General features: G+C 42.3%; 2 protein-coding genes across 3 annotated transcripts; one reads left to right on the top strand and one right to left on the bottom strand.

The window, feature by feature from the left end:
- tbcd (tubulin folding cofactor D) lies at positions 1-27131 on the bottom strand. 2 transcript variants are annotated; one of them, XM_085784090.1, is made up of 39 exons: positions 26602-27131; positions 26452-26502; positions 26232-26329; positions 25967-26068; positions 25694-25840; positions 25444-25499; positions 24376-24508; positions 23720-23765; positions 23108-23240; positions 22721-22863; positions 22572-22632; positions 22387-22461; positions 22115-22209; positions 17053-17209; positions 13615-13672; positions 13499-13528; positions 13073-13158; positions 12123-12203; positions 11950-12023; positions 11664-11781; positions 10529-10589; positions 10404-10426; positions 10289-10320; positions 10119-10181; positions 9950-10026; positions 9730-9811; positions 9517-9635; positions 9321-9412; positions 8376-8516; positions 7335-7418; positions 6174-6332; positions 5107-5245; positions 2903-3024; positions 1679-1756; positions 1512-1598; positions 1325-1412; positions 455-564; positions 277-361; positions 1-179 (listed from the first exon to the last, which is right to left on the bottom strand). In XM_085784090.1, the coding sequence occupies exons 1-39, from the start codon at positions 26774-26776 to the stop codon at positions 156-158; spliced, it is 3585 nt and encodes a 1194-aa protein (XP_085640216.1). In that variant the 5' UTR covers positions 26777-27131; the 3' UTR covers positions 1-155. The 2 variants fall into 2 exon arrangements, with proteins under 2 accessions (XP_085640216.1, XP_085640217.1); XM_085784091.1 differs by having other exon boundaries at positions 1-176.
- znf750 (zinc finger protein 750) lies at positions 18106-22056 on the top strand. Its single transcript, XM_085784073.1, has 3 exons — positions 18106-18251; positions 19689-20964; positions 21101-22056. Exons 2-3 carry the CDS (start codon positions 19712-19714, stop codon positions 21660-21662), a joined length of 1815 nt encoding a protein of 604 aa, XP_085640199.1. The 5' UTR covers positions 18106-18251; positions 19689-19711; the 3' UTR covers positions 21663-22056.

The raw sequence follows: 27131 nt of genomic DNA, 5'->3' as shown, positions 1-27131 counted from the left end.
TGACATTTTCGTCCATTTATTGTCATGTAAAACTGTTGTTTGGAGATGAGTAGACCGTCTTCTTGAGAGCAGCATTCACAGTCTATTATTATTTATATTTGCTGGGATTTTGTCCACCTACATGATTTCCTGCTGGTCTTCACGGCCACAGATGCTCAGGACACCACGACAGGGCTCTGCTGATGAAACAGAGTGGATAAGGTTAACTGGAAGACGGTGGTGACATGCGAAGAATTTCCGGCATCAAGCGCTCGAGCTCTAACCGACGTCACTTACCTTGGCAACCGCCTGAGGCCTGGGGACTCCCAACCAGTCACAGAGCTGATTCCTGTGAGACCGAACTGTAGCAAGATCGCTCTCCCTGGAAAAAGACACAATAATGTGTCACACATCCTGAATGAATTTTACCTGATGAGGAATATTCAACAACATCACATCCGCTGTGGTTACTCACCAGTTAGTATCACTGAGCAGGGTCATGACATCATCCAGCACCTCTGCGTCGATGACATCGTCGTAGGTCAGCACCATCTCGTACATGTGACTCGCTGTGGTTTTTCTTATCTACAGGCGAAAGAAAAAACAAGTTCATTTGTTTGTGTCTTTACTGTTGTGACAAAGAAATGTAAAAACATAATGACACCACAGCAGCTGGAGGTGTGAGGCTGAACACAGTGATGTAAGAAAAAATGCTAATGACAGCTTAACGTGCTCGCGATGACAATGCAAACATGTTAATGATTTGCAGCAACATTTACGATCCAATCCAATCTAACCAAATTTGTTTTTTTGTTTTTTTAAAAAAGTATTTTCTGGAGCTTTTTGCCTTTAATTGATAGGACAGTCAGAGAGAGACAAGAAATGGGAACACAGAGAGGGGGAATGACACGCAGCAAAGGGGCAATTATGGGGCGCCTGAGCTACAGTATACAACGGCCCATAATTCAGTTTGTTTAGCACTGTGCTGTACTGAGGAATAAATTCAAGACATAACAGCTCACATGAGGCATAAAACATTTGCTATTAGCACTAAACAAAGTGCAGGTGAAACCAACAGGCACATCTTTTGTTTAGCAGCCATTTGGTAATACATCATTAAGACCAACTTTGTACTAAATTTCAAGGAAATCCATCAAATACTTGTTGTGATATTTAAGTCTGGACCACAGTGATGGACCAACAATCAAAGACATACATCACTGACATTTTAAGAGTGTGACTTTTGTAACATGAACCCGATTACTGCATTTTCTTTTTTAAATTCCGTAACAGTTCTCATACATCTTATACATCAAAATATATTGACTTTGTCTTGTGAACTCACCACGGGGAAGGAATGGCAGAGCATCATCAGCAACTGGGTCAAAACTTTCTTTCTCACTTCTCCCTGGAACTGGATCAGCCCACAGAAGCTGGGAAACACCAGTCAGCACAGTCCATCATGAATGCTTCATTTTGCCTCAGTGGTGTACTTAATGTTTACACGATAGTCAACGAGATGGGAGACTTACACAGCTATACAGGCGCGCAGCTTGGGAATAACTTTGGACTTCCTGAACTCTTTGCAAAGAGCCAAAAGATCCACACAGAACTGATGACTTGGAAAACAGAGACACAGTAAGACTCATAGTTCCTCATAGATGTCATCCACATTTTATTTTTAAAACAAAGCACTTACTTCTCTTGTGTGGCGAAGATTTCGAAGCAGCCGTTAGCGAGCATCGGACTCAGCATCTTAAGAAGAGCAATAGTCACCCTAAAAGAAAGAAGAAGAACAAAGGAAAGGGGTTTACTGACATGATTGTTCTTTTTTTATAGCCTGTTGATCACTGCACAGAAGCATGGGGATGTACACAGAGATGCTTGATGCTACATAAGTTACTATAACTTTCCCACAGAAGCTCTTCTACATCCCATGAGCTTCACTGTGAAACCAGGGGACATTAATTTTAAGATCCTCGGGCAGTGGTCTTCTGTCTACTCCAGAGACCAGGTTAAAAACTAAAGGGGACAAAGCTTTTGCTGTGAGAGCCCCAAAGCTCTGGGATGACCTGCCCGAGGAAATAGGGTGGTTGGAGTCAGTGTCTTCTTTTAAATCACTACTTAATAAACATTTCTTTCGTTTAGAATTTCCTGGTTTTACCTGAGCTGCTGTTTTTTTTTCTGTTTCCCACTGTTATTTACCGGTTTGTTTCTATACAGTACAGCCCTGCCAGTTTTATTGTCATTTTAATGTCTAATTTCATCAGAACGGAGGTAGTGAGCACTCACCCTGAATCTCAAAAAAGGAGAAAAAACTCTCATGTGGAGGTGCACGGCCAAGGCAAACAAGAGGAGAAGAGAAAACCAGCACCCTCCAATCAGCTCCTTTTAACTTTTTATTGTAGGACAGGCAGGCAGGACAGACGTTTCGACCGAAGTCTTTTTCATTGAAAAAGACTTCGGTCGAAACGTCTGTCCTGCCTGCCTGTCCTACAGACGTTTCGACCGAAGTCTTTTTCAATGAAAAAGACTTCGGTCGAAACGTCTGTCCTGCCTGCCTGTCCTACAATAAAAAGTTAAAAGGAGCTGATTGGAGGGTGCTGAATGTCTAATTTCATCCCATGATCTTTGTTTCTTGTTTTAAGTGTTATCCTCATTTTCTCTGATAAACACTTTGTACTCTCGTTTGATAAGTGCTCTATAAACAAAGATTATTATTTTTATTATTATTATGATATTAAGGAGACATTGCTTGGATGTTCTGTTAACCAGGGACTGGTAAGCTACTGTTAGCTAGCTCCACTGGCTAACACATTCATATGTCCTGTCAGACTATAGCCCTGGTGGTAAATAACTGACATCTATCCCTTTAAGAAGAAGGGTTTTTAAAAAAGATGTAAGTGTGTTACATTGTGTGTACCTGTCATTACGGAGGTTGTCTCTGAAGATGCTCAGCAAAGTATTTCCAAACTGTGTCAGGGTGGCATCATCTTCCTGGATCCCTCTCAGATAGTCAAACAACGACTGGGAAGAAAAATGTGCCTGAACAGAGACAGCAGAGAGTGGCGGTTACTCATGCGGTGAGGATGGGTGCGAAAACGACTTTTTATCTGACACCGTCGCTGTCTGCAAGGAAGGAGATCTGCTTTTACATTTTGCTATTTCCTGTGTACTATCACTGCCATGTTGTAACATTTCACGCTCTCAAAATTGACGGTGTTCTCACAAACCTGAGGGGGCCTCGGAAAGATAAACAACAGATGATATCATCGGACTGCTGGAAAGAAAGTGTCAAACCTTGACACACTGTAGCAACACGATGTGCTGCAGATAAACAACATCACATAGAAACATTGCATGTGATTTCCTTACCAACGGTTCAGTAGAAAATAATCTGTTTTCTATTTGTGTTTCAGAGATTAAAGGTTATTAGAAGAACTAGCCAGCCAAAAACGATACCCGTAAATACTGTGAAACACCTGAGTGCTATAAATACTCGTTGGATAAGATTTTTTTTTCTCTCTATCTGTAACTTGGGACGGTTTCTGCCGTTTGGCCAAAGCAGGTCTGTACTGAATGCACTCTGCGTCTAGGCTGGCCTTCAGGGCAGTTCCTGGAAAGTCGGTGGATGCTCCGTCTCTTTCTGGCCAGTGTGAGTATGCGCCTGTGGTGTGAGAATGGTAATCTTGGCCCACGTATCGATGCAGTCTTGGCTCAGTTTCCTGCATGCAACCCTGTGCAAACATATCAGTCCTTCCCGTCTCTGAGGATGTATCTGTGGCAAAGAAAGGCTGGGAGAGCAGGAGGTAAAAGGCAAGACGAGAGCCAGATCGTCTCAGAGGGAATATGTTTACGGCCTCCACTGGCAGATGAGTTCAACTTTAGCGGCCTCGCTGCTGCTATTACAGGCTTTAAACTTATTATTCTTTATTATATCAACAAACAGTAGAAGTTAAAAATAACCCAAGCATCACCAATCTTTACAGCCAGGACCTACACATCTTTACAGGCAGGAATGATTGGTTTTAACAGGTTAGGTCATACAAGAGGCAGAGGAGGAGGTGGGGGAAGAACTTGATCGACCCCAGTTTGGGGCCCCAGGCTGAGCCTCTCGAGTCATGGAGAGCAAAAGGTCAGGAGAGGAAAAGTAGTAGACACGCTTTAACGTTGTTATTTAGCACTGCGATGCAAATATTCAACTGATGGGAAAATCTCGCTCGCCAGTACCACGAGGGCCCCGTCTGATTAATTTGTTCTGCATAAGTCTGCATCAATGCTTGGAAAACCAGGTGGCTGCAGCAGAGTTGCAAGTTGAGACAGGGTGGAGATAAGACACACGGCCTGGTCTGTGACTTTCAGAAGTCAGCGAAAGTCAGGCCTTGAGCAGAAATTTTTTTTTAACTTTGATGCAGGTCTGCAGAGGACGAGACTACATTAGACACAGAGCTCCTCCTGCTGGTGTAAACACCTCCTATTGCAAATAAGAACCAGCCAAAGCAGCACACACTCTCCCAACAAACAGTCAGGCCTAATTATGTGAGGAAATTAGATTTATACAATGAAATGGAGCAGTGCTGCATGATAAAACATGCCAGATTACAAATTAGCGAAGTAAAATGATACCCCTTCTCTAGTAAATCCATTTTCTGTAACTGTATACGAGTAGTAAAACGTTGAGACAACATCTCTAAGAGCAATAAAACGCCAAAACTAACAATACTGTTAAGTGAACTCCGTCTACACTCCCGTTGAAAATTTTATTTGAAATTTTACTCATTATGTAACTTTTAGTTTGCAGTCTGATGATATCATTGAATGTGGATATGGTTACGCTTTAACAAAAATCATTATGGTAGGAAATATTTAAAATACAGATGAGTGTGAAATAAAAGGAGAAACATGATTAAGCATTTCTAACAAGCACGTCCTGAAGCTTCCTGTTGGTGTTCAGAGATTCTGTGACTGAAAGGGCCCAAAGTTCGACTCTTACGCAGAAATTCGACACTGGGTGAACCCATGGATTCTCTACGGAAAGCTTGTTTTTCTGTTTTTCCTTGTAATTCTCTCACTCATCTGTATTTGACAATGTCCTACTCCTCCCATCCCCATCATCAGTTGACCTACTGTGGATTCAGTGATTCCTCCCACAGACACAGTGAGTCCCAGCAGGGTGTGGTACTGATACTGAGGCAGTCCGAGCAGCTGGGTGATACACTGGAAAGCCTGGGAGGGAGCGTTCCAGTCCAGACTGGTTGTGGTCTCACTGAAAGACAAACCAAGTTGAGTCGAGGATTTAGATTTTCGTCCATAAAATTGCTCCACATCAAACATGTATATTCAATATACAGCGCTGTGCAATGATTTCAAGGGACTAAAAAGACTCTCATCCATCGTGCAGTACCATCAGGGAGGCACCCGATTGGTCACAATTCATTCTGCAGCATGACAATGTACCCAGATACAGAGGGAGAGGCATCAAGAACTGCATACAGCAACAAGAATAACAAAAACAAAAAAACTCTGCTGGTTGCTACAGATGGTCTAATCTGATTTCAACATGTTGGACACTGAGACGGCCTAGATTCACAGAAGTGTTCAAAGATGCTTGGAACCACCCACTTGCCACGTTTCTTTCTGTTCTCAACGCCTCATATGAAGTCAACTGAATAAAATATTTTCTTTATCACAGTACTGTACATTTACCTAACAAACAAAACAGTCTGGAACACAACGCTGGTTTAAAATCACAGGAACTGTTTTGTTAAAATCCCCCTAAACCAAAAATTGACTTTTTGAAACATGTCAATATAGTGTTTGGCTTCTGCTACAAGACATTTCAGGAGCAAAGTCGCTGATGCACGCCATAACTGATTTTAGATTTGAAAATGCAGTTTCAAAGCCAGAGTCTAAAAAAGTTGGATTCAGTTTTTCAGCACCCAGTCAGGTTTAATACGTTGGGCGCAAGTCATGATGCATTGCATACGCAATAATATACTAATAATATTCATGGAACCTGGTTTTTTCAATGAGGGAGAAATAGTAGACGTGTTTTAAGCCTCTTTGAGAGTTTTTTTTAAACAACTTTTTGTAGGAAAGCAATTTTAATCAAAAAATAGTCATAGCAGACCATTTTTACAAATTTTAAAATGCCTTTTTAGGGGGCCTTTATGTTCAGGGTAGGATTAACTCACACAGGGAAAATGCTGAGCAGCTCCTCTCTGTGGGGGATGTGAGGTACTGCGGGCTCTGTGCTGTGGAGGAGGCGCAGGAAGATGTTGCCAGCGTGGGCTCTGTATCGGTCAATCTTCTCGGCCGCCTGCTGAGCCAGGCAGCACATCGTCCGACTCACACTGCACACAGAATAGCAGAATATGGTGTTAAAGGGTTAGTTCAGAAAACCTTGCAAAGTTTCACAACACTAAATTCTAGGTGAGGAACAAGAAAGATCCATCAATCAATCTTGTTTGATGAATATGCCCAAAGGCAACACTGGGTATAAATATTACCATGATTTAACTTTCACTGGTATCCATGCAACGTTTTTTTTGTTTTGATCGTGTTCCTGCATTATAATTAAAAAACAACTTGATCCAAGTTGGACTAACTTCTTGTGTTACTGTGGCCACACCTCGAGACACTGAGGTGACACACACACAAAAGAAAAGATTACCTAAGCCTCAAACTAAATAAAAAAAAAAAGGTTGACACTAACTTATTTTACAATTTTTATGGTCAGCTGCTGGAGATGGGAAGAGTTAAAGCAGAAGTAAGCGATATTTTTGTGTTAATATAAGTTAAATAGTTATATCTTCCGACAGCAATCACTTACATAGAGTGTTTGGACCGAAACACGGGTCTGTCAGTCACTCTGCTCTGCTCTGAGCCGAGGAGAAAACTTTTCTCGTATCCTACAGTTTTTATCCAATGAGGAGAGAGAACGGCATGCAGGGCTGTGTGTGCAGCCAAGGGATGCGCCTGAATGTGGTGACATAGGGACGAGGGTGGGGACTGCTAACTCCATCGGCTGACAAGACGTTATGGTGCATTCAAGGCAACTCGTGTTTTTCCGACCTGTGAAGTCGTACCAGTTCGATCTGGTACGAGTTCACGGGTCGGAAGTTACGAGTGGCCGTTATAGTGACTTTCACCGATAAAACAGGTCGGAAAAACACGAGTGGGTTGCCTGGAACGCTACAAAGTCGTAAGTCGTGACTTGAAGCTGTAATTTACGGTCTCAAAAGCCTGCCTGGAACGCAGCATTAGCCAAAACGACCGGATCGCTTACTTCTGCTTTAATGTGTAGAGTAGTGTTTGTAAGAAAAAAAAAAAAAAGTTTTCAGATTTCAGCTCACAGGTCTGGTGAGAGGATCTCAGGAGCATCACTGGCCACCAGCACGGTCACATCCATCAGGCTGCTCATTGCTGCTTCTCTCACCCTGGACACAGCGACAGACAGAGAAGAACGGCATACCACGGCTTGAATCTATTTTACATTCACTTATCACAGAGTTATCACACTCGTCAATCTATTTAAAACAAAAAGTCTTGTAAAAAAGGAACACGCTGGCACAGAGCCATACAGCACCATTTGAAGACTGTATTTCAAAATCACTGGATTTGACAGATTCATAATTAAATCAGCTCATGGCTGCAGGGCACTATTAGTTTACGTGAATCATTCATCATGGACGCCCCACCCTGAAACAGGTGCAACAGGTGATGAATGGTCATTTTGTGACATGTGAGGCAACGAGAAACTGAAGAGCGTTTATGTTGAAAGAAGTACATACTGTATGTCCCTGCATGGGTGTGATTAAAAATTAGATTAGATTAGATTAAGTTTATTTGTCCCCCATGGGGAAATTTGTCTTCACAGACTGCACAATGAAGGACATACGTCACAAGACAGACAACAGTACATGACGACACAGTGAAACAGCAGACAGACAGATCAATATTGGACAGACAGATCAGCGGGGCCTGCTGTTCAGGGCCGCTATAGCTGCAGGGATCAGCTGCAGGGATCTGAACTTGAGGGTTCTGTCAAATACACAAGAAAAGTGCAGTGTAAGAAAGGCAACATTGAACAGGAGTGATACGGGCATGTAAACAAGGAGGAACAATCCAGACAGCCTGAAAGAAGTAGCCACTCCCATGTTCTGAGGACAAGTGACAGGCCTGGCGACATTCCTGGCGAGTCGGTAAGCATGGCCTAGGGCTACTTATGAGACAGGCATGCATGTCATGTCTTCATGTCCCCGAGGTGAAGGGACAGAAAAACGCCAGACGCCTCAGGCAGAGGAACATTCCTGATCCCTGGGGCAAATTAAAAGGGCACGTGTGCTTTTTTGTAGGCCAAGCGTGAGCGTTTCCGTGTATATAACTTCACTCACCAGGCCCCGACATCCCCCCGTCCGTCTGTCGTGTAGTCGTTCATGCTCTCGAGCAGGGTGCCGTAAACGTCCGCTACATTCTCTGAGCACAGACTGGACTCAGGAGTACCGTCGGCACAAACACCGGCCTTCACACACACTCTGACGGAGAGAGGAGAACAGAGAAAAGTTTAACGGTAGAACAAGGAAGTTATCACATGAACATGGGTAAGTGAGATAAAATACATAAAGTTTGAGAAAAAACAAAAGGTTTTTCGAGAAACCAATGGACAGACATGTCAGTCAGGTCGTGCAGGTAAAGTCAGTCCAGCTGTTTATTTTAGCGTTACAGCCCACACAACTACAACAAAAGTTAAGCTAGCAGACAGACAAGACAAAGAACAGGGGAGAGACAGAGGGGCCTTCATGACTTAGGCCTGAACCTTTAACAAATAACTACTAGAATTACCGGCTCATGGTTGTACGCCTCCGCCAACCAGACAAGTCTTAATCTCCCCTTCCTGGGTTAGAGCAACAGCCAGACGGCTTTTTTGCTGAACATTATGATGATGCAGGGAAGTTCATCTTTGACCACTTGGATATAAATTGTCACCATGTTTTCTTTCTATCCATTCACTTGTGTCATAATTAGCATTTGAATTCATGAGTTATGGTCTTGATGTATCATATTCAAGAGGCCAAAAAGGTGTTTTGTGAGTTTACAGGGGAATTGACCTTTGACCTTGAGCCCAGATGGATATTCTTGCCAAATTTGAGGAAACCCCTTAAAAGTGATACTGATATATTGTGTTCATGAAAATAGGACAGATGGTTGGATGAATGGATGGATGGATGACACAAAAACATAACACCTGACCCTCGAGGTATAAAAATATGAATTTAGAAAAAACTGGAGACAAAAGGTGCAAAGATGAGAAGTCAGTGGAAATATATTGAAGTACTCACTGAGCAATTGCTCGGATGGCATCTCTCCTCGCCTCTGTAAAACTCCCGTCCTTCTGGCTGACGGAGCACATTTGCTTGAGGCCGTCAAGGATCTATCACACACACACAAGCACACAAGCACACACACTTTATGCCCAAATACTGAGGCAATGAGATGTCAAATGGCCTGACAACGTGCATACAACCTCAAACCCACCTGCTTCAGTTTGCTATGGATCATAAATCCTGGCAGGCATCCGAGGGCCAGGGCAGAGCCACAGCGAGTGATCATCTGTGGACTGTTAAGCCCCTCAAGGTACTGAGACACCAGCGCATCTGCACATGACAAGCACAAACACCATGCAGAGATTATTCTCCAATTATGGTGGAGAGAGTATAACTTGTTCAGCTGAAACCATATTCGTCCTACCTTGCATTTGTGAGTCAGCCTGGCCTGCCTGGGCCTGGTAGTATTCCTCACACAAGGCGGACAAAGCCGATATCGTTGAAACCTTCAGACGCAGGATGAAATTCAGAGGATATCTTACTGAATGATGGAAACTGAATTTCGTAAGACGTAAAAAAGGGAAATTTGCATTCTCACTGCTCCGTGGTATTGACTCAGTTTTGTGAGGAAACACTGAGCTTACCATGATGCCATCCCTCGCTCCAGTGGAGTGGAGATGAAGAGATTTTATGGTGTCATCAATAAGCCACTGCCAATCACCTGAAACACAGTGTCATGACATCAGATGTGAGGCGCTGTACTTGGTGAAATGAAAAGCATACTGTAGTAGCGTTTAAAAATAATGTACTTACTGATCACAGGATCATTCTTAAAAGGCATTTTGGACAGGGACAGCTTTTCTATGAGGCAGCACACTGCAGAAAAAAAACAAAAACAAGCACACATCAGCTGTCTTTCATCACCTTTCATCTGATTAAAAACCTTGAAAGCTATTTTGTATGTATTTTGTTTATAGACTTACTTGCTGGCCTCATGAGTTCTCCACCAAAACCCCTACAAAAAAAGTTGGTAATTTGAATATGAGCCGGAAGAAAATATATTTAAATTTAAGAGAACGTTCAATATAATCTGCCTACCTGTACTGTTTTCTGCCTTGGATCTGAAAGTGTGTCCACAGAGTCAAATCAGCAACATATTTGGATATTTGACACAGGTTATTCAATATATTTTTGTTTATTTGTCTGCCTTGTTAGCTCCTTACCATCTGGTGAATGTTTTTTAATGCATCTACGCACTCTGAAGAAATCATGTCGGGCACAGTCCTAGGACACCGAGAGGGAGAAGCAACAAATCAAGAATTAGTTTATTTCTTTTTTTTTTTTTTTTTTTAGTATATATTTTTTTGGCTTTTCATGCCTTTATTTGATAGGACAGTTGAGAGTGTGACAGGAAATGGGAGGCAGAGATGGGGGGAATGACATGCAGGATAGGGCCGTCCGACGCGGGACTCGAACCGGGGCCGCCTGCAGCGAGGACTACAGCCTCAACACATGGGGCGGGTGCTCTACCAACTGAGCTAAACACCGCCCCATAAGAATTAGTTTATTTCTTCTCATCATACACACAACATACACACAGCTCCTAAGGCTTCTGTTTCTATTCTAGCCCTTCACACATCACAACAGCAGCTTGATAGAAGCTGATCCTCACAGAGATTTTATATTTTTTCACTGAAAAATAAAACAACTTTTAAACCCTTTTTTCAAGTTGAACCTTTGCTGTCTCTTCCAAGCAAATATTCTTTTTCATCTGTGAGGTGCAGTGACCCTGAGGTGAAGACGGGCTCGTTTCAGCTTCATCCCTTCTGCCATTGCTGCACAATGACCCCCCCAATTAACCTGGTATCGATCCAGCTCTCCCTCCCTATGTGTGTTTATTTTATTTATACTATGTACTGGTTGCTTTTTTCTTTTCTTTTTTAATGCCTGTTTCTTATTGTGTTTGTACGTTGGGTGCCATGAGAGACTTGAAAACAAATTTCCCTATCTATCTATCTATCTATCTATCTATCTATCTATCTATCTATCTATCTATCTATCTATCTATCTATCTATCTATCTATCTATCTATCTATCTATCTATCTATCTATCTATCTATCTATCTATATTGTGTAGCATGCAGAATGCTTTTTTAATCCAGATGTTTAGACAAGCCTTTGAGGAAGTGTTCAGCGTCTGGGTTTCAACCTTTGCTGGATAATTGTCTTTCAGAGAGATAAATGCTTTTCATTGACGCTGAAATGTAAAGCTGACACTAATACTGTACATAGAGACAAGGACATTCACAACTTGCTCAGGGTTCCTTTAAGTGCTTTGTAAAGTCAGACAGTGTCTACCTGTTACTCTGAAGGCCCAGCTTGTACAGGGCGTGTGTGATCTCTGCACATGCCAGGATAGCACCGTGGCGAGTGTGGAGGTCGAGACCCACCGCCATGGGCAACAGCTGCGGCAAAACTGAAACCAGAAACCAACAAAGAGGGAACACGTTACCGTACATATCTATCACCAGTGACCAATAATCAAATGTTCCAATCGATTTTCCTCAAGACATTTCCCCGGAGCAAGTTCCTTTTATTAAAAGCTCTACATTGCTGGGGGAACAGGTAAGGTGACATAGCTTACTCGTTGATGCCATATAATCAGGCGCTTGAGGCGTCAGGTTATGAAGCGCTTTCGTGGCAAGCTCACGGATCACACTGCAAAGCACATAAAAGAATAAGGTGTTTTGTTCAAGACATCAAGAAGATCTAAGACATATATCTCTTCATAGTTGCTGGGACGACTCAGATACTTACCCGTCCCAGTGATTGATCTTCATGGCTATCAAATGGTCAATCATAGCACTGGTGTACTCTGGGAAACTAGCTATGTAAACACTGTGAGAGCAGGAACAAAAAAACAAAACAGAGAATGAATTCCAGCGTTTGATACATCTCTGGAACAATTCAAAACTGAAGAAAATCAATTTCACTCAGCTCTCGTCATTTTCTACATCTTTATTTGATTTTCCCTGTTATGTGCAGTTCTGCAGCCATATCCTGAGGCTAGCATCTTTATCCCTGCTCACTGCTCAAATGTTTGTTCTGCTGCATTTCTGCCAAAGGTGAAAATTCTTGAAAGGGTTGAGAGGCTTTTCTGTGTTGCTTTGAATGGACACAGATCACTCCATACATAGAGTATCAGCTCCCCAGAGGAAGGTGCTGCTGTTCATAAACAAACCAACCGAACTGAACATATGTCATAACAGGAGCGACGTGTGTGTTCTCTGAGGAAATCACAACCTTGAGCTGCAAATTCGACAAATGATATCAACACTAGATTTTGAAAGCGTTACACTGGCTTACTTACGTACATTTAACACTTTCTCAATATTTTGTTATATTTGTTTAGGAACTGCTCATTTCAGGGAACCTCAATAACCCCTATTCATACATTCATCTGAGCTTTTCCATCTGAATTTTTCTCATCGCCCATATTTGGGACAGGAGCAAATCTTATATGCCAAATTCAGCTATGAATTCGATTAATTCCTGTGCTTGGAGACAGTTTCCTTCCAGGTAACAATACATGACACTGGAGCTAAGCTAAAATCAGTGCTATGTCAATGAGGAAGGATGGGACAGTACCATTTTAGTCTGCAAAACAAGTGTGGTATCTAAGTATTTGCCCAAGAGCAGCTTCTCTTGTGTATTTTACAATGAAGAAAACGTTATTGTAGATGAACCCTGAATACACTGTTGCTTACCTGATGTTCAGATAGCAGTTGTTGAGATTCCCAACAGCATAATAATCGGCTGCAGTTAAAATGTCAATGCCATGAGGGAAGGTTCCCTATTGAGACACAAGCAGGTCATAAAACAGAGCATTTTCAGAGGATTGTGCAATATCATAAATTTGCGTACAATTGTAGTCTGTATTGTTCAATACTGAGCAAAATGACTGTTGATGGAAGTGTAATGCAAGTAATGAAATGAGATTTTATCAGAGTTTGGTTGGAAAATCAAGAGCCTTCTTGTGCCCTGAAACCTTGATGGGAGGCAACTTCTCGGCTTCAAAGGCTTTAGCTAACATGGCAAGTTTGTGCAAGACCTGGGTGTTTGGCAGCAAATAAACTTCAAATCACAGTAATAGTCATAATGCCCAAGTAGTCAATAATACTGCGGTCACAAACCTGTCTGCCGACATTCTCCTGGAAGGCAGCCTGGGACAGAATGAGACATAAAAGTGTGTCATTTAACAGTAAATCTTTAGTCAAGAGATCGTACGATATTAGCCAATCAGACTTACGGATGCGGCTCTGCGGCAGTTGACGTTGCGATCAAACACAGCGGTGATCAGCAAAGCACTGCAGAGACAAAGAAAAGGCATTGGTTGGAGAAGAGAGAGTGAACAATCTGATGAAAGATTTGTAGCAAAGCATTGTCCGCTGTATGCAATGTAGAAGGTTACACAATGTTAAATGAATAAACAACTTTAAAAAAAAAAGAGTAAAATGAGCTTGTCTGAACTTTGTAATTTCATTTTTGACATAGACTTTTACATTATTCTGTGATTAACATTATATTTGAAACAGAGACATCAACATCTTAATAATTTGTCAAGCATCTCTGACTCAGATTTTAAAATGATGTCAAAGTCTGGGTTACACCATCACTACAAGACAAATATGTTGTTGTGATGCATAGACACAGCAGGTAGACGCAGACACAATATGATTAACCATGACTCTCCTGCAATACGGGAAGTCGTGCGTAGAAGTTACATTTTGATCTCAGCATACATCCACTCTTCACTGCCTCTTTTGAGTTTCAGAGCGGTGGGAACGTCAGTTGTTGAAGAGGGGCCAACGCACTAATACATCACGATGACAGCTTGCCATTAACTGCTGTTGGCTTTTGTTTGTTCTCCTCCCATGTTCCCTGCCTCCAAACTGCAAGAGTCAGGCCTGGAGCTTTACTAACTGCCCCGGTTTGGTTCTTTAGTAACTGCCCTTCCCCTGAAGGCTTAGAAACAAAAAACAGTCCTGATTGCGCTCTGGATGATGCCTTGGAGGTGATTCTGAATTATGTTTTTAGCTTATACAATGAAGAGGTTGCCTGAACTCACGTATCTGCATAACTGTACAACTGTATATATGCACATGCCCCGAGGTCATTCACAAAAGTGAGTTTTCTGTAAATGTCATCAAGCTGTGATGAACGGAGCAGGAATCAGCTTGTCTTGAGGGTTACTGCCAAGCTGCGACCGAAACCTACAGCAACAGGCGAAACCTGGCAATCCTGTAGACTAGGGAGAGGGAGGGTGTTGTCGCGACTGCTGGTGATAATGGTACTCGCAGGGGTTCAAACTGACTCTGCAGAGCTGGTCTGCACAGTCAGAGGCCGCAGGTCCGTACACGCAGGCAGAATTAAAAGAGAACAAGGAGGAGGCAAACCGTTAGCAGTGACAAAGACGGAGCGCACGTCACTGGATGGTATTGCACTGGTTGCTACTGAAATGGGGTGGTATTATGATCCTCGTCATTACTTTTCAGGTTAGTCCTTGTTTTTGATCCTTGCAGAAAACCCTCTAAGCCACTTTTTATTATAACATTTAGCCCCAAAGGAACAACTGTAACATAGAGTCCCTTCGGTTACAGCAAAACTACTGATCGACCCAAAAACATGTCAAGTCATACTCTTGAGATTTGTTCCGATCATTTGTAACCCTTTATCAGACATGCACCCCTTTACATAAATTTAACAATGTAAAGTCTGAATAAGCTGCTCAATTAAATGTCAGCTCTCTGTAAATATACTGTCATTTTTTACTAAATCCACAAAAAGAACATTAATGTTAAAGGGACAATGAGGAGATTTGGAAAGCCCATGAGCCTCCGTGCACACAGTGAAATTCTTGGACCGGCACAAGACGGACGAAAGCAAAAACATTTGCCAAGAATGTTTTCATTCATCAAGAATGAAAGTCAGGGCTTCGAAGACGATCAGATACCGCCGTAGTTCCGACCATAAACGGCGATTCGGCGGCGTTATTATCATGACCCGCCGGGCAGCGTCCAGGAAACCGAAAATGTAGGAAATGCGGGGCAAGCCAACCACTAAATAATAATAACAAAATAACTATAAAGGGGGCGGAGTTTAGCTCAGTTGGTAGAGCACCCGCCCCATGTGTTGAGGCTATAGTCCTCGCTGCAGGCGGCCCCGGTTCGAGTCCCGCGTCGGACGGCCCTATCCTGCATGTCATTCCCCCCATCTCTGCCTCCCATTTCCTGTCACACTCTCAACTGTCCTATCAAATAAAGGCATGAAAAGCCAAAAAATATACTTTAAAAAAAAATAAAAATAAATAACTATAAAGACAAAACAATGTATTTATCGAAAATGGACCCATTAAGAAGTGGGTAACGTAGATTCATCAACATTAATATGAGACTCTTTTATAACCAAATACAAACTGCTCGTTGTCCCTTTAAAGTCATCTCTGTGCTTCCCCATTGGGATGGAGTTAAACAGGGGATGAGCAGGACCTGGTAATGCCATAGACAGTTTGATCATGGTTTCCATTACAGCTGCATAACTGATTGAAGTATAATTCAGAATGACAACATAGCTAAGTGCAATATGCATGGAAGAACCAGTGTAACTGTGGCACATCAGTCAACAGCATGAGCATGCACTGTTTAGCAGCAGTGAAAGTTAAACACGATAGTGGTGATAATGATATCTAAAGATTGAGATGAAATGATTGTCACTTCTGAATTCCTTTAGTATTTAGTCACATACACAACATGTGACGCTCACCTATAGATACCCAAGGTCTTTTGTAATTAATGTAAAGAGTGCACTGCAATTTTCTTCGGGGAAGAGGCACAAAAGCGACAGACAAGTATGTGCTCTGGTTGTGTGGGGACATGCATGGCACAGAAAAACTGGTTTGAGGCGGTGAATAACTGCTTAGAGGCAAAACCTGCAGCTTCTATGCAAATTTTATTGATATTGAAATTCACATTGAGCTGCCGACTAAAAATCTTACGGATTACTCAAAGTTGATTTATCATTTTCTGTACAGCGAAGGAATATACACCCATTAAGAACAGCCACAGCCTCTGTTTCTGTTGACAACAGACAGTGTAACAGTGTTGCTCAGGTTGTTGACAGTGGCAATTTTCTCTTAACTCTGCAGATAACTATGTAATATACTGTCACAATGTACAGTGCATACACAAATGAGACAAGCAGAACTAGGACTAAGGACAATTTAAAAGACTATAAAAAAAGACTACAAAAAAGGCAGATAATTACTTTGTAGATGACTCTTAACATCTTTTTTAATGCTTCTGTGGCGAATACAAACTTATTATTAATAAAAAATACATCATTTGGGCCCAGTGAGGGAACTCTCAGAACAGTAAAACAGTTCTTCACAGATATTAAATGCTATTTTTGTGGTTTTACAGCAACTTCAAGCTGTGCACAAATGCCTGTCTCCTGGCTATTCCAAATGTAAATAAAACATCAGTTGTTTTGTTTCATCTTCCTATCCAAACTCAAGAGGCGTGCTGCTCTGTTTCCACTCTGTTCACAACAGCCTCAACTTCATTTCCACAGCCAGAAGTACTAAACTTTGGTGTTCCTTCATGATTATTTCATTTAGGTGAGATACACTTTGTGATGTCAGACTTTAGTAATAAAATTTAAGTAAAGTAGTAAAGTAAAAGAGCTTTACCTTGCAATCTGAGTGACGTATGGCTTGAGTTCCTTGGGTTCATAAGCCCTGGCAAAGGACCAGCACACATAGCAGGCAGCGTCACGCACAGTGGTACCAACACTGCAGGCTCCCCTCTTCTCCTCGTAGGTCAGAGACTTGATGATGAGTGGCACAACTGCAGGCAGACAACAGAAACAAGACAGTGGTTTATCTTAAAAAAACAAAAAGACAGAAATCAGAGAATGAAAACTATGTCCAAAACACCTGTTACATATCCTGTTTACAACCTTGGTGCGAGGAAGAGTTAAAGTCACTATTTCAGCTTCACACCTGGGTGACAGCCCATATCCATGGACCAGGAACAACTCACTGAGTTCCTGCATGATTGCTGAATTCACTGTTTATTTTACAATTATAACGAATGTATAGGTTATTTTAAATTAAGTTTTTACTTTTCCATAAACTGATGAGCCTCCAAATGTGGTCACATTCTTATTCATTTTATAGTTACAACCTCCAACATGCACCTTATTAAGAAATACACTGAGAAACATTTTGTGTTGGTTTTTTGCCTGAAAAAAAAAAAAAAAATGACTGAAAGCAGCAGGAGCAAATTGTGATACTTCTATCTTTAATTGGGTCAGAAAACACAATATGCTTGGCATAGCAAGTCTGTTGTTTTCTTTGTGCACTGCTCACCTAAAAGTGAGGTAAAACTAAACTAGAGCAACAGTAATTGTACCTGGAAGTATGCAAATATTATGTCGATCTTGCCAGCTTGCGCGTGAACTTCACTTGAAACTTGATGCGTTCATGTAAATTAGCATATTTTTTTCAGCAACAGCAGAATGAGGCCTGTGTGGTCATTTCCACAAAAGAGAGCGATGGAGCGGGGAAGAGGAAGCCCCCCAACTCAGCACCATCATGTAAATCATCGCTTTAGGCTTGACTAATATCAGGTGCATCGATGTTGCCTCAGGGCCCTGCTGTTTGGGCTGAAGCCCCACCCACTGGTGAGACAACACCTCAGAGAGAGAAACTCACCACACAACTAACATCACCAAATACAGCAGACACATGCACCATCACACACTTTCACACATACACTCTGAACTCTGAACACATATTGGAAGAAAGTGTCCCGAAGCCAGCGCTGTGGAGCGGCTCTCTGCAGGCCACATACCCAGGAGAGGACACGCTCACTACAACCAGAGCAGGTAATTTTTTTCTCCTTTTTTTCTAATATCCCTCTTTTGTTTATAAACAACCAACACTGGATTACGTTTAATTATGTTTATCTATATCCAGCACTCTGTCAAACCCTGTGTTTTTAGAAAAGATTGTCTAAGTGCTGTAAAGCTGCTGTTTGTTTACTGTGTCTAAGCTGTTTTTAAGTAGGTACGAGCTTTGCATGCACCTGTTTCCTATGCATCTACCTAGCCCCTGCTTGCACTGCCAAGACTGATGCACTGACGGTTGTATGTATTACTTCGAGTGCCTGGTCTCTGTAGATTAACTTTTAAGAAAAGTTTAAAAGAGTTAGTTAAATAACTGACTTTTTTCTTTGTAACATATACAGACTGGTGTGTAAATAAAAAAAACAGCTTAGAATCCAAGCGCATATTTGCAAAGAAAAAAACAACAGTTATTTCTGTGTTATATTCATGGTGAGGAGGATAAATGTTTAAAAGTCATTTTCTAATGAAGAAGGGAGTGGCTTTGCGTGCTACAACAGTTTGGCAGAAACTCGAGTGACAACTTCTTGCGACAGCGCATGACAAGCAGGTTCCTCAACACCTACCAGCACTTAACTCACAGCTTTAGGTGATATTTCATTACTAAAGGTGAGCCGGGCGTGCTTCAGATGCCACTTGCTTCGCCCACTTTAGCTGCTACTTTACATAAAAATTTGTTAAAATAATTACTTTTTTTGGGGATTTCCATAGCCGGTGAGCTCATCAAATGATGAATGGGGAAACTGAGTGCATCCCGCAGGTGTAGTCATGGGAAGCAGGTGGCTGTTGGTTCCCACGCCGACAGCATAGGAGTTTAGTAAGGTTGAGGGAGAGAGGAGCAAGTCTCTGCATGCCCTCCAGGTCTGTGTTAGTAAGTGCCTACTCTGCCCAGCACCTACCTACCTGCCGGGTGCTTAGGCAGTTTTCTAACAGGACAGATGAGTGGGGCGATTTCAGGATGATAGACAGGTGAGCACACAGGCCAGGCTGAGGTCTTGCAGGGTGCTGCCAATCAATCAAACGCCACACGGATGCAACTGCACCTACGCAAACATGCAGGTGGTTTTTTGCATACAGGAAATAGGTTTTCATATTTACCCATTTCTATATTTCGACGTGAAGTAACAGTTGTAGAAATACATTAGCCCGAGGGTGCAGTGTTTTGTGCAGCGAGAGATTTTCTGGCCGAGCAGCTAGAGAAACACCGAGAGAGAAAAAAAAACCTTCCAGTGACAACCGCTCTTCACCTGAACCAGTCAAGCAACTTTATCAGCCTCATTACTCAATAAGAATCTGGCACAAAAGTTGCAATGATTCACAAGTTTCTGTTATTTCCTTAAGTGCAACATTCTCCAACAGCCTTCAGAAAAGATGTAAATCTAAACCATTAATGCTTCAACTGCTGTATTTTTCTTTCAGGACACGTGCGTCAGTGTGTCAACATGCAGACTGCTCAGGAACGAAAGCCCAAAAGGCCCCACTATATTCCCCGTCCGCCAGGCAAGCCCTTCAAATACCAGTGCTTCCAATGTCCTTTCACCTGCAACGAGAAGTCCCACCTCTTCAACCACATGAAATACAACTTGTGTAAGAACTCGATTTCCCTGATGTCACAGAAAACCGGACAAACAGCTCGACAGGTCAAGGCCATAGTGAAGGGAGTTGCTGTCAAACCTAAGGACTGTCCTAGCCCCGTGAAAGCCCCGGCTCAGGACAGCAATCCTGAGAGCCAGGGAGGTGAGGAGGACAAGACCACCGAGAGCGAAGAAGACACGGATCATGTTGACGTTGAGCGCGACAGTCCGGTCAAAATGGAAATCAAAGAGAGAGAGAGCAAGGAGAGCAACGAGGCCAAGTCTCTGCCGCCGCGCCCATCTGCCTTCTCCCCTGTCACACCCAACCGTGACGGAGCAGATGTCTTCAAGTCATCTGTGCAGCAGTCGGAGGACTCGCAAACTCCTGCTCCTACTTTCACTCACCCGGGCTTCCCATGGGGCGCGATTTCATCCTCCATTCCCATAAAGCCATTACCCCCTCCCATGGTTCCTGAATACTCGAGTTATCTCCTGCCAGACCGGCCCCTCTATCCGCCATACTACCTCCCAGGAAACCCCCACGCCAACGACTCAAATGCTCCTCCTTTCCGTCCGGAGTTTCTGGATCCCCAGAGACCTGTGGTGCCACAACCCATAGCCCCACCTCATGCTCCCCTCTTTCCTCCATACGCATACAGATATTGCCATCCTCTTCACCCGCCCCACCCTTTGCATTATGCCATGTACAGACCACACGAGCTCCCCATGCCGATTCCAGGACCCAGATATGTTCCTTTGGATTTGTACGGCCAGGCCCTTGGGCCAAAGGACTTTGACTTATACGCGTTTTCCCGTCCCAGACCCAACAGCCTCAATACATCTCCGCAGGAGCAGAGCAACCATGGGCAGAGTGGAGATAAAGCAACCAGGCTAAGCCCCAAGGCGGGTTGTTCAGCCTTGGGGTCCCCCGACAGACCCAGCCATGCACACACCGTACAGAGAGACACAGAGGTCCAGCCCTACACCAGCACGAGTGAGCCACAGACAACCGCTCAAAAGGGACACACAGACACAGCTATGCAACTCATTACACATGATTCAAGACAGGAGAAGTGTGCTGAAAGCTTGCTGCAGTTAAGAGCTCTACGTGTGGATGGAGGGTAAGCAGAATGTACCACATTTTATTTCTGTTTTTTTATTTTCTCAAAAATATTTTGGCTTAAGTGAGCTGCAAAAACTGGATTTGCAATAATGGTTAAGAGTGCTTAAATTTAAATTTTGGTCTGTCCGTTTCAGGTCATCCGACAGCAGCAGGTATTCCTCCATGTCTGTCTCCGAAACGTGTCCTGAAACTACATCAGAGCAAGAGGATGAGGACAGCAGAGAAGATCTGGCTCCACTAAACCTCTCGACAAGAAAGGAGGATAAAGAAAACAGTCCATCCGACCACAGACTGAGGTGCTCAGACACCGAGACATTAAAAGCAGATGAGTTGCCTCTGAATCTCAGCCTCCGAACATCTCACAGCAGCCCCGAAGATCTCCAGCAGGGGCCGGACGCTGAGCTGGATGAGGAGCCATGTGACCAGAGGCAGACTGCAGCACTGGCACTCTGTCAGCTAGCCACGGCCAGCTCTGCTGCCTCCGCATGTGATTTCAGCGCTGCAGACAGACCTTCAAAGGATTCCACAGACACAGACGCTTCAAGTCCTGACTCACCAGAGAAAATCAAACACACATCCAAAGCGAAGGCAACTGGCGTGAAAAGAGCAAACAGTGGCCCGGCTGAAAATGACTGCCAAGGACCGAAGAAGAGAGCAAAAGCACCAGGAAAGGTTCTGAGACGGCGGCCTCGCTGACGCCAACAAATAGCTTCTGACTGTTATAAACAGTAGGAAGAGGGACAGAATATCTCCCACATTTTTCACTGCAAGCCTAAATATGAAAGGATCAAATTAGATAATACGAATGTTAAAATGTTAATTAAGCACTGAAAGATTTGTTTATACTTGCAGGAGAAAATGTGATGCGTTTAAAGACCTGCCATGAGGTCAATTGTAAAAAAAACAACAAAAATGCAAAGACTGTCAAAAGTTTGTTAATATGTATTTTTCTCACATTTGATTGGAAAGGGAAAAAGTAATTTTTGAAAGTATTCTTAATATTTAAATTTGGACATATTTTGTAATATAGAAAGTTGTGTAAATAAATGCACTATGAATGTAAACAGTTTGAATAAAGAAGCTACAAAAACTGACCTCCTTGCTAGCATTGATTATAAATATTTCAACACACATAATTGGTCACATACCATCTGTTAATCTGGAAGGCAGGAGCAGGCCTCTCCTACCAAGCTCTGCCAGTGCCAGGCAGCCTCCATGCCAAGCATTGTCTGTTTCCTGGAAGCTTTAAAAACAAGACACGGATCAAAGACATAGAACAGGTTTCTGGGATAGGGGACCAATTGAATAACTGAGCCTGTGACATGACAGGTATTCTGAAAAAAACACAGTGTTAAAAATAAGAAATGGCAGAACCTGGTGGTTAGAAAAACAAGACAATATGCATCTAGCATGAACCTACCTGAAACAGTCCAGTAATGATCCAACAACCTCATCAGCCAGCTCCTTGGGAAGCCTCCCCGTCACCCTCCCAATGCTGAACATTTAAATTAAACAACATTAACCACTCTGGAGTTGTTGATTTGAATAATACAAATATAAGTAGCAACAATCAATCAAACTTGCTATGTGAGGACAGATTGTTACCCCTTTGCTGCGGACCAGCGCACAATGTTTTCCTTGTCTTTCAGCCCTACCAGCAGATGCTCTGTAAAATGCCAAATTAGCAAATTTTGGTTTCTTGAGAAGAGGTATTGTTGTTGTACAGTTTAAACTGGGCGCAGGCTGCAACTCACCGATAACCGTCTCTACTTCTTCAGGTATGTCATAGTCCTCTTCGTGTTCTTGCGTGTCCATGTCAGGGGTCACAGCGTCGGTAGCTGCAGCAGACTGGGACATGGAGAGGTTTGCTGCGAGGGAGCGGCTGCCTCTCTGGTACCTGAAAAACAAGCACATAAACTTTTTAGGTAACTGAACTCAGTGCTCTGAATCACATCGATCTCACCAGGGACAAATGTGTTCTGACACATTACACAACTAACAGATAGAAAAGAATGGCAAAATGAATGGAGTACGTTCCTCTTGATTCTTGATGTCAGAGATACCCATACTTTTAGGTATTAACACATTTAAGTTTCATGTAAACACAAAATGAACTGATTTATACTTAAATTGCATCTAACCTCCAAGCAGCCAATCGTGGCTTCAGAAAGGTGAGACCGAGCCTTTGGATAAGTTTGATGCTAAGCTTCCTCAGCATGGCCTGGCTGCTCTCTAACAGGCGTTTCTGCTCCAGACACTGCAGTATTGTAGGCGCTGGGAAACAAATCAAAACATAATCATCACATGTGAAACTATAACTTAATTGGTGATATAATTACTGTATTCATTTGGGAACATACACAGAGAGATGGAGATTTGCAGATTACTGGTGCACAAAAAAATAAATGATCCTAACTTGTGATGGATGATATTTATTTCCATAAATATGAACTGAATAAATAATCAAAGAGGTGCACATTTTCATTCACAGCAAGGCTCTGCGTGATTATTCTAGGTGCATGGTGCATTTAAATATCTCCCCCTGACACTGGACATTTGGATTTGTGAACATAAATCACTTTGTTACCACAGGCAAGAACAACTGAACCGAAAATTGTGTAGATTCTACTGATGCCACTGTGCTGCTACGGTCCTCATCATTTATATCATTTTATATCATTATAGGCTATGAAGTTGACAATTTAAAGAGAGTAAAAAAAAAATCCCAAAACAAGGAACAAAAAGTAACATACCATACTGTAGGAGGTCATCTCGTTTTCCATGTTTGAAAAGTTTTGCCTAGGGGACACAAATCAATGTAACATACAGCAGAGGATAAATTAAAACAATAATATTTGGGAAGGCATCACAGATTTAAAAATCGTACTTCATAAAACAATATACATTATTCTCAGAAATCAAAGTTCATAGTAAAGCCACGCCTAGTACTAAGTAGAAAGGGACACTCTCTAAATATGTTATTTAAGTTTATTGTGAGCCAGCCAATAATATGAATGTAATGTATTTGCTTAAGGGCTGTGATACATGTTATTACCTGGTAGGAAATAACTTGAAAATACCTCCTACCACTGATCCATTAAGATTTGCAATGAAAACACATGTAAAATACCCTCAACCCTGTTCTCATTTGCAAAGAAACCATTTAATCTTAAAGCTGTCGATCAAACTCTAGAGTCTCCCACACTCGTAGCAGGTGCATTACACACCTGCCAAAACCACAGCAGGCACTTGGTGAAACATACCAGTCATGTCAGCTCTTGTAAACTATCCTCTGCAGGCTTTAATAAACTGTGCGTACACATGACAGAGGGATCAATCAAACAATGTAGAGGGGTGTGCATGAAAAACCAACAGCGTATGGACAGTGTGGGTGTGTGTGTCTGTTTACCAGTGACTGCAAAGTCCCATCCAGCACCATAATGTCTCTCATTGACTGGTCACTGGTCTGGGATATAGTGGTGAGGCTCCAGTCCAAAAAGTCTCCGAGGCGCTTCTGCTTCACATCAGGGCGTGTCATGAACCTGTAGAGTCATGTTCAATATGACAAGAAAGAAATAAAAGGTTTCATCTAGATAAACAAATCATGTAAGCACCATGCAGGGATATTCTAAGCACAACTCTGTCCTCTATTGGTTGGAAAACTAATTACAGGACAGATTATAACATACAGTACATGTTTCAAAGGAGGTTAAATCGAAAGCAAATGGACTTAGTTATTTGTCTAGGAAGTTGCTTTCGATTTAACCTCCTTTGAAATACTATGACCTGGAAAAATGAGAATATGCACCGGCATACAGTACATGGTTTTTGTTTATAATGAGTTGCTGTGTTTTTATTATGGAAATTAGTCTTTTAGAGCCCATTATGGACATAATCTTTACAGAAAACATGTATAGTGGACATTTAACCTTGATGTCTTCAGCAAGAATAGCCCAGATACACAGATTATAATGTTGGTTTGTTCGGTTTTCCTTGAAAATAAATGGTTCATTTGCACAATACAGCAAAAAATGAGGGTGGGTAATTCGGAATATTTATTCTATGTTTTCAGTTTCCATTTTAAAGAATACCTGAGCTAAATAATCTTATAGTTTAAACTACAGATATGTCACATCTAACATATGTTTACAACAGTTAATGCAATGATAACTGTAGCACACATTCTCCACTCTTGTAAAAGAACAAAGTATCCTGATGTCCACTACAGCAAACACTCGCAGTAACTACATCCACATGCATCCCAATGTGTAGTAGCCTAGTAGTTGTAATTGTTTTTTTTTACTGGTTTCTTCATTTCCATTTGTAAAGCATGTCACATGTATGTTATCAAAATATATCAGTAGATATTAGTTGTTGAGTTTTGGACAGTTCAAAACAATTATTGAAGAAAGGGTATTATATTATTGTTTCACTGTTTCAAACTAAGAAACTTCTATTTTTTGATTTGTGCACTTACTTTGATACCAGAACAGATGCAACATCCCTGGGTGTATCGCTGACAGTTAGATAAGACTGCAAACAAACAGAAATACTGTTACTCATCCTGTATGACAAGCACTACCACACACAATAGAATAATGCTTTAAACAGACAAATATATCAGGGCTAAATAAAATGTTAGTATCAGGGAATAAGACCTAGACATACTGATCTCTTCAACGCAAAACAGCTTTACCAAATCAAATCATTTCTTCTACTTATCTCACCTTTGCAATAGCGAGAATGCGGTCCATAGTGGACTCTCGGGCCACGCCACCATCTGACTCCAGGTTGCCATCCAGGCGAGAAAGGTCAAAGGGTATGAGGCAGGTCATGGACAGCCACAACAGCAACATGTAGCGGGTTTCCCATGTCTGGAATGGGTACACGATAAAAAACATGCTGCTTGTAAATCCAAAAAAAACTAAGACAATGCACACACCTCACACCTGATTGCTGAGTAGGGCAGGACTATCATTTTTACCCATGAAGGGTCTCACCTCTGAGTCTTTGGGATCCTGCCTGGACAGTAGATCCAGGACTGGCTGGACATCAGCTACCTCATGAGGAAAAAGCTGCATGAAGATCTTATAGCCCCTAACCTGGTGAGAAAATGTAAATTAAAATGAATGTACCTGTATACACCAAGAATTAGTGAGTTTGCCAGGCAGCTTTGCTGAATAAGTAAATATGAGTTCTGCTGTTTTTATTACTGTGCAGTGTAGTGAATTTTCCAATCGTCAGCAAAAATACTGCTTTACGTACCTTGCAGATGATGTAGAGAAACTTAAAGCTCAGATGAACCAGTGGAGGGGGAGACTTCTCACTCCTCACAAGATCCAGTAAGGCGTTCAACATCCATTCTAGTGTAAAATTGAAACGTGCAGAGTGTGAGCATTTCATATTTTATTATATTTGTATACATCCACCAGATGAATTAACAGCACTAGTATAAATAGGTTTCAGAGTATTTATCATAATGTACCTAAGTGTGGGTCCAGCAGGTGAGGCTGCTCCTGATATCTGTTCATTATCACTGTGGGATGAAATGGGGGCAAAAACATTACATGACACCAAACCATGTAAAACACTGATTGAAGTTTATTTAAAGGGACTCTGTGGAGACTTGTCTCACCCAGGAACCTCTGTGTGGCGGACTCCGTGGTCACCAAGTCCCCGTGGACCTCCGGCAGGCTGGAGAGGAGAGCTCGGGTCTCGACACTTTCACTGAAGCCGCTCAACACACAAGCAACAACGTCTGCTTCTCCTCCTCCTCCTTCCCCGCCGTTGTCTGTGTCGGACAGTGCCATTTTCTTTTCTTTTTTAAGTACCTTAATCTGCAGAGAGTCTCGTCTTTGTGGAGGCTAAAACGTCGGCGTTTGTTGTTGTTGCAAGTTATGGTGCAGGCAGGTAGCTAGCCCAGTATTAGCAAAGTGAAGGAGGGGTGTGGATGAGAATTAGCCAGGGAAAAGAAGGAATTGACGACAAATAAAGCTACGACACAAAGTTAGTCCAGAAAGCACTGGCGTGGGGAATTATTATATTCAAACTGAATCAATTTTTACGATACAAAACCGAGACACTTTGCCCTGTTTTAGTGATGCTCCTGTTGTTGTGCTGCTATCTGTGCTCCCGCTGAAGTGTTGAGCTACTGTCACGCGCCCC

This window comes from Trachurus japonicus, chromosome 8, assembly GCF_045865225.1.
Source record: "Trachurus japonicus isolate A0001 chromosome 8, Traja_1.0".
NCBI lineage: Eukaryota > Metazoa > Chordata > Actinopteri > Carangiformes > Carangidae > Trachurus > Trachurus japonicus.
This window is presented reverse-complemented; position numbering and strand designations above follow the sequence as displayed.

What these genes read in the sequence shown, in the direction of transcription:
- znf750 (XM_085784073.1), top strand. Translation starts at nt 19,712, where the DNA reads ATGCAGACTGCTCAGGAACGAAAGCCCAAAAGGCCCCACTATATTCCC. An exon ending in GCTCTACGTGTGGATGGAGG is followed by an intron (nt 20,965 to 21,100) that starts GTAAGCAGAATG and finishes TGTCCGTTTCAG; the next exon opens with GTCATCCGACAGCAGCAGGT.
- tbcd (XM_085784090.1), bottom strand. Translation starts at nt 26,776, where the DNA reads ATGGCACTGTCCGACACAGACAACGGCGGGGAAGGAGGAGGAGGAGAA. An exon ending in TTCTCTACATCATCTGCAAG is followed by an intron (nt 26,069 to 26,231) that starts GTACGTAAAGCA and finishes TTTTCTCACCAG; the next exon opens with GTTAGGGGCTATAAGATCTT. An exon ending in ATCTTCGCCACACAAGAGAA is followed by an intron (nt 1,599 to 1,678) that starts GTAAGTGCTTTG and finishes CTGTTTTCCAAG; the next exon opens with TCATCAGTTCTGTGTGGATC.